Source organism: Solanum stenotomum, chromosome 5 (assembly GCF_019186545.1).
Source record: "Solanum stenotomum isolate F172 chromosome 5, ASM1918654v1, whole genome shotgun sequence".
NCBI lineage: Eukaryota > Viridiplantae > Streptophyta > Magnoliopsida > Solanales > Solanaceae > Solanum > Solanum stenotomum.
This window is the reverse complement of record NC_064286.1, coordinates 30,640,887-30,653,800: the sequence shown is the minus strand read 5'-3', so window position 1 is coordinate 30,653,800 and position 12,914 is coordinate 30,640,887. Positions and strand designations below refer to the sequence as shown.

General features: G+C 35.3%; 2 protein-coding genes across 2 annotated transcripts; one reads left to right on the top strand and one right to left on the bottom strand.

Moving 5' to 3' along the window:
• The first annotated feature begins 352 nt into the window (after positions 1 to 352).
• On the top strand, positions 353 to 5,892 carry LOC125864920 (uncharacterized). The gene is made up of 3 exons (XM_049545041.1): positions 353 to 1,567; positions 4,178 to 4,439; positions 5,147 to 5,892. Exons 1-3 carry the CDS (start codon positions 564 to 566, stop codon positions 5,324 to 5,326), a joined length of 1,446 nt encoding a protein of 481 aa, XP_049400998.1. The 5' UTR covers positions 353 to 563; the 3' UTR covers positions 5,327 to 5,892.
• Positions 5,893 to 5,982: 90 nt separating this feature from the next.
• LOC125864921 (60S ribosomal protein L37a) lies at positions 5,983 to 7,357 on the bottom strand. Its single transcript, XM_049545042.1, has 5 exons — positions 7,268 to 7,357; positions 6,646 to 6,685; positions 6,393 to 6,481; positions 6,232 to 6,314; positions 5,983 to 6,151 (listed from the first exon to the last, which is right to left on the bottom strand). Exons 1-5 carry the CDS (start codon positions 7,268 to 7,270, stop codon positions 6,088 to 6,090), a joined length of 279 nt encoding a protein of 92 aa, XP_049400999.1. The 5' UTR covers positions 7,271 to 7,357; the 3' UTR covers positions 5,983 to 6,087.
• Between the last annotated feature and the right edge of the window lie 5,557 nt (positions 7,358 to 12,914).

Genomic DNA, 12,914 nt, shown 5'->3' with positions numbered 1-12,914 from the left:
TAAATTTGAGGAAAATGAGTTGATTTGAAAAACATTTTCCAAAATATTTAACCCAACCAAATATGAGAAAATTGGAAAACATTTTTCGGAAAATGTTTTCCTTCATACCAAACACACCCTTAGACTCCTTGTTAGTTAATCCCTTTTGTTTCAAAATAAATGTCTTCTTAAGAAAAAATAATAAATACATAACTAATCTCTACATAAATATTATTAATAGTTACTTTACGAAAGTATAGTTGTTTTAAGAAGAATGAGGATGGAGAAATGAAAGAAAATAGAGGCGGCACAAATCCATATTAGTCAAAGTTTAATTAGAAAAAAAAGGAAAGTAGAGTGTTGAAGTTGTGGGCTTTTGGGTGTTGTTTTGAGAAGAAGCAGTCATCGCCTCTGGTTTGAAACTGTTTTTTTTTCCTAGCAGAACACTCAAAAACTAGTAATCCTCGCATTACTCTCTCCGCTTTCTTTTCCGTAACACACATATGCAACATATATCTTCGAAACACACATACATTTTTGTGTGTAATTCATCAAACGAATTTTTGTGTGTTGTAGGTAAGTAAATGCATCAGAAAAAATCAGAAGTTCAGATCGGAAAAGAAAGCAGTTGCATCTCTTCCGATTTCAATCCTACACCGCCCCTTGTTTCTTCTTCTTCATCTGTTCATCAGAAACATACTTTGATTTCTCCTCAACATACTGCTATTCAGATTTATGTAGAAAATGATAATGACCCAATTCAACCTCATACCCCAACCAAAACCACCCCACATAAGAGACCTCATTTGGGTTCTAAATCTGTCTTCAAATCTCCATCTTTATCTACTTCTCTTCATAAATACCCTTTAAAGCCTCAAAACCCATATAACAATTTCCATATATATCCTTGTCTTTGTCATCTTCGTCGAATTTTCCGTCTCCATATACGCCTTATACTCCTTCTTTCTCTACCCTTTTTCTATTTCTTCGTTTCCCATCCAACCAATTCTTTCTTTTTAGATTTTCTTTCTGCTTTTGCATTTTCCTCAGCCCTATTGTTTTCACTAAATTTAGCACTCCCCAGACTTCCCTCAATTCGCTTATTCCTTTCTAGGTCTTTGCCAATTAAACTTTCTTCCTCCAAACAAGTTTCTAGGAATGCTTTGCCTGTCTTTTGGTCAATTGGGTCACGAGCAAAAATTGATAAAACCGTGAATTCAGGTTGTTATGTTCAGGCCTATAGTAATGGGGATGTCTATGAAGGGGAGTTTCATAAGGGCAAATGTAGTGGAAGTGGAGTTTATTACTATTATATGAGTGGCAGGTTTGAAGGGGATTGGGTTGATGGCAAGTATGATGGGTATGGAGTCGAAACATGGGCAAGGGGGAGCAGATATAGGGGCCAATACAGGCAAGGTCTTAGGCATGGATTTGGGGTTTATAGGTTCTTTACAGGTGATGTATATGCTGGGGAATGGTCTAATGGACAAAGTCACGGCTGTGGAGTTCATACTTGTGAGGATGGGAGCAGGTATGTAGGTGAATTCAAGTGGGGAGTTAAGCATGGCCTTGGACACTACCACTTCAGGTAAGATGTACTCATTGATATTTTACTTTCATTTTTGTTGTCTTAGTTTTGACCATATGTTCATCACCAAATTAAAGTTTCGTTCTGAAATCCAATAGGGGCATGATATGTTTGGCCATATGGATTTTAGTACAGCTTATAGATGATGGCATTTTATCTACTTATTTGCTTATTGGGAAAGATGCTACATATTTGGAATTTGCAGACAGTTAACACCTTAGATATGGCCTACATCATGTCAAGCAATAAATTGATTGTTGTTGTTGCTGTTTTCTTGACTATATATATATATATATATATATATATCTTATATAAAGCAAAGTATGTGGCCTTCTTGAAATACTTATCATCATGGTTAGAGGATGGTGAAAATATTCGTTAAGCATGTTGCTTTATGTCTCAAAGGAAGGGTAGCATTTATCTACTAGATGTCACTATATAAATTTTTATTTCCATCTTTGTCCTTCTCTGAACTAATTAAATTTAAAAGGCGACCCTCTGTGCTGGGCTATAAGATAAGATAAGTTTATTGTACTACTTGATTGCCGGTAATAAAGAGCTTCTATAAGAACTGGAAGACTTTTGATTGTATGTAGAAGGATGCAGTTTATTTTAAAACAGTAGGAGAATAGTTAAGCAATCATATTGGTACAACTGAACGAGAGCCAACCTTATGTGTTTACTTTCGAGTAGACAAAAAGAACAGTTATTGTCCCATTTTTCTTATGTCCGACCTAATTTGTTAATAACTTATCTTATGAGCAACAAGTTGAGTCCACTCCCTTTACCTTCTGTCCAGCTTTCCCCAGTTCCAGGGTACTGGATGATTCAACAACAATCAATATGTGCCTCTCTCCTCATTTTTTTGTATCTCATCTCCATGTTGTCATTTTTTTGTCATAAAGACGGTCCTTTTCTGTAGCAGGAGTATTCCCTTTCAAAAAAAAATCTTTTTGAGGGGTTGCTGATTAGTACCGACACTAGAATCGGATGTAGTGAATCTTGGGAAGCAGTTATCCCCCACCAGCTATAGTGTCCTAATTATGTGAATTGTGGAGCATCTTTGTTTCTGCTGAAGTGCATTTCTTGCCATTCCACTTCTTTCTGTGTGACCTTGCATAATTTTGACGTCAGTTGGAAGAAATGACTAGTAAAGTATACAATCATGCTCAAACGTGATACTATCTTGAAAAAAATTCTTAATGATTTCCGCCAGTAAAAAGGTACCTTGATGGTTAATTAAATTTGATGACTGAGGTTAACTGATTGTAAAATGATATAAAGCTTCATTGGCACTAGTATCTTGACAATGGAATCCAGTTCCCTTGGTTGTGGAATGTCAGGAGTCAATCTTCTGCAAGTGAGACAGAAGTTTTATGGGCATTTTCAAGAGAACATATAAGCCTATGTTTCAGAATAGTTTATCTGCTGACTCTGCATAAAATTTGCTAAAATGGCAGAACTAGGTCCTAAATCATGGGTTGATTGGCTGACTAGATAGTTTGGATGATTTTGCTCTCTATTGCAAACTTTCGGATTATATTAAGATTGTAATTTGGAGACTGATTGGGAGAAGATATGCATAGATATACTGACTACATTCCGTTGAGATTTATGCTATGGGCATAACAACCAATAAGATCACTGATATTGACGGTTTTGTATGATTGGTTGATAATTAGATTTTACAAACGTTAAGAGAAACTAATTGCTGATGGATCATCTCAGAGTATTGCACGTATGGTTGTAGAAGATATAAAATCGACTAAGTCAAGACAAGAAGAGCGTGACTATTTCAAAATATGATTGGAATAGCAATTCGTTGGCATAGCTTTATTATAAAAGATTGGTGAACTTCCTTTGAGTTTGCTACCCCAGCTACTTCATTTATATATTAGTTTAAATTATCAGCCTAGGAGGGAAATTGCTTGCCTCATATGAATTGCTAAATCCCACTTTTTATTTTTTAAAATTTTTTTGGGTGTTGTGGGAGTTTGGTGGTGGCGTTTTGTGAAGGCACATTGCCCATACTTCATATAAGTTAAGCAAATTTCTAATCACTTATAGCACCTGAAACTAAAAAGCACTGAAAAAGTGATACAGCTGTATCGTTTGGAAGTTGATACCAGAGAAACATTTATATCCTCATTTTTTTACAATTATTTCCATTTTCTGAGTCTGGAGATCCATGTACCAGGTAACTTATTTGGATCAAGTAGACAGGATGAAGTGGTCAGTTGAACATCATAATTATCACGAAGAGCTTCTTTCCCATTTTAATGTTTGTGTGCTTTAAAAATTGTTATGGACTGTGGCTGTATGCCTATATCTGAGTTAGTGCAGGGTTCTCGAAAAATAGCATTTCATTGGTGAAAGATATTGGTTGTAATGGCGATGATACTTGGTACTGTGACTCATATTTATCACCAAAAAGTTCGAAACAAGAATAACTGATACTTGGGCATAGTTTTTACCTGACAGGTCCTTCATTTTTGCAGTACAAAGTATGCTCTGTTAACTGGTGCGATGATGAAATGACAATGAAGCTATTGGCTTACATGTTTTATTTATATTTCCTGCCATTGACTTGGTTTTTACTTTTCAATATAGGAATGGAGATAATTATGCTGGGGAATATTTTGCTGATAAGATGCATGGTTTCGGAGTATATGTTTTTGCAAATGGGCATCGGTATGAAGGAGCCTGGCATGAGGGAAGGAGACAAGGGCTTGGGATGTATACTTTTAGAAATGGGGAAACCCAGTCTGGTCATTGGCAAAATGGGGTCCTTGACATTCCAAGCACACAGAACAACTCCTATCCTGTATCTCCTGTTGCTGTTTACCATTCCAAAGTGCTAAATGCTGTACAGGTGAATTATTGGTTTATCTTTTAAAAACTAGTTATTACATCTGAAGTTATTGATATAGAAACAGGATATTTATTTTCTAGGCTACTCAGGTAGATCTGCTTCTCGAGCCCATGATACAGAGTTTCATAGGCTCGTTCCCTTAAGTAGTACTTGAGTTGGCTTATAAAGGATTATATACTAACATAATTATAGCCTGTTTGGTCAAGCTTTTGGGAGGCCAAAAACACTTATTTTTTAAAAGTTTGGTCTTTGGCCAAGTTTTCAGTAGGAGAAAATAAGTAATTTGGAGAGTAGGAGAAATTGGTTTTCATAAGCTAAAAAATAGCTTTTCTCAAAAGCACATTTAAAATGAAAAACTTTTTTTAAAAATACACTTAGAAGCACTTTTAAAGATTTGGCCCAACTCTAATTGCTGCTCAGAAGTAATTTTTAATTTGACTAGCCAAACATAAATTGCTCCTCACCAAAGGTACTTTTTTTTGGACAACTCTTTTTCATAAAGGACTTTTCGAAATCAGCTTTGATTAGAAGCTTCACCAAACTTGCTATTAGTACTCCTGCAGAATTCAAACTTCTCAATGTCATATACTATGCGATGACACGACTTATCTGAGTCAGTTTGATTCTCAATCTGACAGTTAGGTGGGAAGAGAAAAATGCAGGTTTAATTTGTCCAAACACTGATTGCTTTTCCATATTTTAACCAGGAAGCACGTCGAGCAGCAGAAAGGGCCTATGATGTGGCTAAGGTTGATGAGAGAGTGAACAGGGCAGTTTCAGCAGCCAACAAAGCAGCCAATGCAGCTAGAGTAGCTGCAGTGAAAGCTGTGCAAAAGCAGATGCATCATGATCGCAGGAATAGTGATGACCTTGCAATGTTCAACTGATGGACTTGTTTCAATTCAAGCCATAAAGTGTTCATCCTTTTTCACAGACAGCTGCAAAGGGGATTAGTCCTTAAATTATTTTTCTCCGTTCAATCACTTTTGTGATTTCCCTATCATGCCCCATGCGGAAGCTAGTTGTATTGTCTCTTGGATTTTTGCCTTGTCTAAGTTGTGCATTCTCCAAGCTGCTGCATTACGGTTCAACCCCTTGCTAAGAAAGTGGATGACATGACCTGCCGGCTTACCTTTTTCATTCATATGTTTTGTAAATTCAGCTAAGTTGTAGAATATGAGGTTTTGCTGTCCAGAGAGAACCTCAACCCTAGCAGTCTTCTCATGTGTACTAGCACTGTTGAGAATCAGTTGAAGTCATAAAAGGAAATAGAAAGCCTCGTCTTTATTGTGTCTGACTAAAGTTATATAGCTGTATAATTGCTTGCTTATGTTTGGATGAGTCTTCTTTGGGTGTGGGTTGAGGATTTAAACATACTCAAATCGTACTTTTTGTTTTCTAACATATGATTTGACAGTCAGTAGGAGATACTATGTAATAATTACTTTTAACTACTGAATTATATTGGAGGTTCGTCAATCAGAACTATTTTGTGCATAATAACCAGATTTAGAATTTTCTTGAAAGACCAGACATGTAACTATGCTGGAAAGGATCCAGATGTAAGCAATTTGAGTTGAAACATGAGTACATATAAGCAAAGCAAAATCAAACATTCAACTTGCATAAGACATTCAGATTCCAGTGTCTAGCTCTCTGTCTGCTCCCTTAGCCTTCGAATGGTGCTCCTAACAGTGACAGCACTTGCAGTGCTGCCAAACAAGGGAACAAGTCATTAGTACTTTGCGTAACACAGGAAACAGAAAAGCAAATGGTTAAGATGAAAATTTACTTGAGCGTATAGGCACCCCCTGCTTTGACTTTACCACAATCTTTGCAGCCCCAAATACCAACAGCCTTCCTCTTCACGGCATACTACATACATTACAATGCCAATATCTAATTAACATTATTACCAATGCAATGAGAAACACATGGTCTATGCTGGTATACCTTCCCACAGAACTCACAAAAATACTTGCTGTGCTGACTGACCTCCATCTTCTTAATCTGCTTCCTCAAACTAGCCCCATAACGGGTACCTGTAAGGTTATTAAAAGACATGTATTAGATGTAGAATGACTAATCTACATGGGCAGAAGCTGAACTTCAAATTGAAAGTTTCATTCATATTCTGTTATAAACATCTTTGAAGTTTGCTAAATGCATTACTTCATGTTTTCTTAGCAAATAATTAGACACATACCATACTTGCCGACAATACCAGCCTTCTTGGTCCTCTTGGTCTACACATGAAGAAAATGTTATTTAACAAGCTAAAATGACTATCCAGGATTTCGAGAAGCTAAATAAATTAGGAATTTCCAATGTGACAAACTTGAAAATTTTGAAAGATTAAGGCTATATATATATGTATTAGAGAGTGTTAACCAATTTTAGAAAAAAATAATAAAACAAGATAGATATAAGATTATGAAGAGGAAGAGTAGTGTTCTGCAGAAATGAGAGCAATGAAACCAAACCAAGGAATTAGATTTACTGAGTCAAGCAGTAGGTGAGCAACCAATGCTACTGACGAATCTCTCTTATAGGTTCTGAATGTCAAAGTTCATTTCCAGTACAATCACCAAAAGAAATTAAAAAAAGTTCCAAGATCCACTTCCAGCCACATTTCCTTTTCAATCAATTAAACTAGTAAGGGGATACTGAATTATCATTAAGAATGAAAGTTCTATATATTCAGCTTCGCCAATCACCTCGCCCAGTTCAAACTTGTAAACACGTTAACAAAACCATAACATGTAACGCAAACGAACTACATAAAATTATCTAATCTGAATTTATTTGTAGAGTAAAAGAAATATTACCATTTTGACGAGTTAAGGAAGTAAAGACGATTGAAGAAGACGACCTAGCAGCGGCAACTAACCCTACAATTCCATTGGATACAGCCTGCAGTTAAATCATGCTACATGCAGGCCATTATTCTTTTGTTGCTTCTCACCTAAAGCCCACTATATAGAATTTAAGCCCATTATTCAATTATACCTTATTGGCCCCTATTTTTATTGGAAAAAGTAGCTAATTAGTCAAATCCTTAAAATAATTATTAAAAATGTTAATATATCAATATTTTAGAATAAAGTGTATCATAGTTTAGTTCCTAATATATATCGGATGCTTTGAGTTGCAAGACGCTCCTAAATGGGCAGCTCAGTCTTTCTTAAGTTGGAGGAGAACCTTTGGCCTCGGAGGTTCAGTCATTGGCAAGACAGTTGATTCGACTTGATATTTTTACACCTCATCGTGTTTTAGCCTTTGTTGAGGCTAGGTCTAATTTGATGGATCAGATTCCTGCCCACCAGTTTGAGGATGACAAGTTGAGAGCGATTCAGGACAAAGTAAGGTAGAGCTAAGTCGACTTCTCTTGATCTCGAGGGAGTTTTGAGGATTAATGGTCATATTTGTGTGCCTAGAGTGGGTGGTTGGGTGCGCATGATATTGGAGGAGGCTCATTGTTCTGAATACTCTATTCACCCGAGAGTGGCTTGCTCCATGTGTTACTTCTCGTGCCTCAGCCTATCTACCTCCTTATTTGGTATCAGAGCCAGACCGTCCTCTCCGGAGGGAGGAGCAAGGTTTCGCATAAGGTCTATTTCTAGTGTTTTTACCGCCAACTTTTATTTATTTAGTGTTTTACTTTTGTTAGAACCTTTAGTCCTAAAAAGTATGTATATTCATAAACTTTGTTTATACTCTCTTCATATATTAATCATAGTACCTTTTATATTTTGTTATAATCTTTCAAACGTTCGTAGTTATATAAGGTATGTCCATAGTTTTTTTCATATATTAGTTGTAGTGTTTTTCCGAAAAATTTTATTATGGTAGAGGCTCAACCAACCAAAATTGTGTGAGGCTCCACCCAATTTTTGACATGTGGATTGTGGGCCCAGCAATCAGTTAAGGCTGAAAAGTGAAACCAAAAAGAGAGAGAATGTAAAGTTTGAGTGGGAATTGCAAGACAATTGTGGGGTCCACATCAACATCAATTTCAATTAAATTAATTAAAATATTTTATTGAAAATAGAAAAGTGCACACAGTAAAAAAGGTAAGGAAGGGAATAAAAAATCATATTATTAGTTGATCAATATTTTTATTTTCTATTTTATATCCACATTTATTTAACGTGTTGAATTGAATATCTATTAAAAAAATATTATTCTTATATTAAAATTTGTTTACACACTGTTTTCTTTAAACTTGCGTTACTTTTAAAAATAGATACGATAAAATTTGTGTATATTAACGTTAAATACCAGACTGTCTAGAAGCTTCTAGACTGTTAATCCCTTTTGCTCTTCCCTCTCTTTCTTTTTGGTACATTTTTCCTTCCAAAGCAAACTCATAAATGTATTTTTTATTTAGAATATATCAAAAATTGCCAAAATGAATTTAAAATTTGTACTTTTTCAGAATGATCATTAACTTATTCAAGTTATATTTATTCTGATTTCTATCTTGTTTTGGAATTATAGATATTATTTTGTCATAATAATTATATTTTAAAATAGAAATGAAATCGGGGCAGGACAGTTAGGATGCGACATAATTTATTAGGTATTTAAAAAAATTATAACTAAAAATTTAATTTTTTTTTTGATAATCTCTGTTTAAAAATAACTTTATATACATGAACTAAAAATGATAGTACTCAAATTATGAATTCTTTAGTTAATTTGATAATTAAAATTGTTCAATAATAAAATTATTATTGATATTCAATCCTAAGAACTTTTTTCCGTTTTGACAAAATAGATATTTATTAATATTTTTATTGAATAAATCAAATGTTTAATTATATATTTAAAAGTTAGATATTTTATTAGGAGTAAAAGGAACATAAGGCTGGATAAGATTTGTGTATATTAACGTCAAATACCAAATTGAAGACAATAAAATATACACAAATCTTATATTATCTTGTAATATAGAACTATTTTTAAAAGTAACGCGAGTTTAAAGAAAATAGAGTGTAAACAAATTTCAATATAAGAATAATATTTTTTAATAGATATTCAATTCAACACGTTAAATAAATGTGGATATAAAATAGAAAATACAAATATTGATCAACTAATAATATGATTTTTTATTCCCTTCCTTACCTTTTTTACTATGCAGTTTTCCATTTTCAATAAAATATTTTAATTAATTTAATTGAAGTTGACGTGGACCCCACAATTGTCTTGCAATTCCCACTCAAACTTTACATTCTCTCTCCTTTTGGTTTCATTTTTCAGCCTTAATTGATAGCTGGGCCCCACGATCCACATGTCAAAAAATGGGTGGAGCCTCACACAACTTTGGTTGGTTGGGCCTCTACCATAATAAAATTTTTCTGTCTTTCCTTATACTTCAGAACAAATAACTTGTGTCTTTTCTTAGATTTTAGAACAAATATATGTTTGAGTCTTTATTGTCAAAAAACAACAAATATATGTTTGAGTATTTATTGTCAAAAAACAACAAAAATATGTCTATTTCAGAGTCTTTACCATCATCTTCCACTTCTTGTAAATTAGTGTCTTTCCCGTCGACGTCTAGTTCATGTAAATCCTTAGCCAAGGTAAACATGTCTCCTAATTTGAGTAAAATGTTGCTGTGTAAATACGACTACCTTTATGAAGTAGATGTGTGACCCCCAGAAAATAAAATATCGTTCACATATCTACCACTGTTAAACCCATATTCTGCCTTTGTAAAAAAGTCTTGTAATTCTTGGATGCAAATCCGCTCCTTGGTCCAAAAGAGCCGAAAGGAGTCAAGGAATTTGTTGTTGCGTCTAAATTTGACCAGCACCCTATTCTTGCAAATCAAGAGGAACAGTTCATCACTTTGCAAATAGTGGAAAAGCCTAGGTTTTACCCATATCCATTTTGGTGCTGTTAGAGTTGTGTTGACATATCACGGAAGAAAAGGCCAACCCGTTGTGGCGCGTATTTCTCTTTTAGATACCAGATACTATGAATACCAACATGCAAACTTGGGTACATGGGAAATCACTCTCAACACAGGGTTTGTCTTTGTTATTATATTTCAAAACTTCAACATGATCTGTATCTGATGGAGGCGTTGAAGATACAAGTCCAAATACTTGGAGCTCCTCAGGCTAGAGATGCCATACATGCTACTCTTCATTGTCAGTTGGCTTGGAGAGTCCAAAACTATGCTATGGGCCTATCTCTTCCTAGTGGCCAAGTTGCTTTGTTCCTAAATGTAGATGCCACCAATGGAACCACTCAGTGTATCCAGATCCCAAGGAAAATATCTAGAGAAGAGCTTGTCAAAGTTCTACCTAACACACGGATCACGAAATATGAGAAGTTGAGATTCCATCCTCAACATCTCTTCTTTGATGAGCCTAGCTTGACCATTCCAAAAGTTGATATGCTTAGTCACTTTCCCCATATAGGCCAAACCAAACAATTTCTATCCATATGTACCAATCCCATATTGATCTTCCTTAGGATAAGGACCCACAAAGTGTATCTTGGTTTCTAAGTGGCTTTAAGTGTGAGCATGATTGGATTTGACAATTCGATCATGATGGACGTGGTATACAATGGTTCACTCCATGGAACATAGATTGTGACTGCAAAGGATACCAAGAAGATGACTTGGATAATGCCGATACAAGAAAAAGGTATGGAAACTCTGAAAAGGAATTCAAAAGAAAATATGATGACGAACACCCAACTATTGGTTCTTTAAGCTATCCTGACAAATACGAATTCCTTGTTTTGTACAAAACACAAAATAAGTCAGCTTTACCCACTCAAAACGATACTTCCAGAAATGAACATGCTCTTTAGTTATTCATGATATCCCTATGGGTTCCATTCACACATATAATCTCCCCTCATATTGCACATTTGAAAAGGATAATCTAATCCATGCTCCAAAAATACCTCAAAATAGAGTTATCCTACAGTCGGGACAGATTCTGCCTACGGGCAACTTATACACAACTTCTAATTGGCAATCCAAAGATATCATGAGCAAAAATGGATTGTTGTCCACAAAGAGTCATTCTGTCAAGAGTATTACTCCTACACAACACAAAGGTAACTACATGGGAGAATAAATTGATAGATTCTTCTGTCCAGAATGATGCACTTATCAAAGCACTGGAACATAAACTACAACTTATCTGGCTTGATAAGTGCCCACAAGAGACATCACTCTTCTGATTTTTCGATCATCAATGAAAAGAGATGGACTTTATAAGTGATTGAATCTTGGAACTGAAATATGGTAGGATTGAATCAGCAGAAACCCTAATCTCTCTCCCTACATCATTTCCCTCGTCTCCACAGATATACCCCATATTGAGGCAAAATAATCCTTTCTTCATTTTCAATGATCATTCACATATGCCAATGTAATTCACCCCTGTAACAAAATATGAAAACAAGTTTGACATTGCCAAATTTGTTTGGGATCGAAAGGAAGCAGTTGCTCCCCAAAAGAAGACTTAAGCAACACTACGACAATCAAAAAAGAAAATGGATCTTCATACCAAAGAAGAAAACAAGGACGTACCTATATCAAGTTGCATAGCCCCATCTGGGGACCTTGTTTCCTTAGACCCAAGTCCATTCATCCAAAATGTTGACTTGGAGGCATCCATGTATGATATGTCACCTGAAGACCTCAACCCAATTGGGCATGGTCTTCCTGATGATGATTTGGTCTTCCATGAACGGAGCATCCTAGATAATTGATCAACCCTGATCAAGAAGTTTCACAACTCTACAACCTAGATAAGGATGATAACCCTAATTCTAATCTCCTTATAAAAGATACTTCATCGAGCAATGAAGAGTTCTATGATGTTGTTGATTCATCTTTAGATGAATATCCTGAACCCAGTATTGCTTAGATTGACTTCAATGAAGAATGTGGCATAATCTTTAGATGTTGATGAGCCACCTTAGCTCACCAAATGCCAGCAAAGGAATAAAAGAAGAAGAAAATGCCACAGGCAAGCTCGAAAGGCAAAAATGATTAAGCTAAGAGAGGAAGCATCTACCTCAATCGAATGACCCAATCCGCTAGATGATGAATATCCCTTAAATAGGCGATCCAAAAAGAAAAAAGAAAAGATATGTTTCATTTGCTGGAGGAACTCGCACCTTACAAGAGATTGTACATACTCTAGGAAAGCAAAGAGAGCCACCCAACTCTTAGCTGATGTAGTAGAAAATAGTAGCATCTGTACCATTAAGGATGATAAAGATGATATAGTGGCAAGTAAAAAAACACCAGAAGTGACTTCTATTTCCCATAGTCCCGTATCTCAGTTAAAGGATATTCTATTTCAAACATTTGATTTGAAAGAAACTGAAGTCAATGTCATCTCACGCGTTGAGACTTCTCATGTCCAACTTGCAATCTATCTGGCCAAATGGGATAGACCTATCTAGGTAATCGCTTTCATGGATACATGA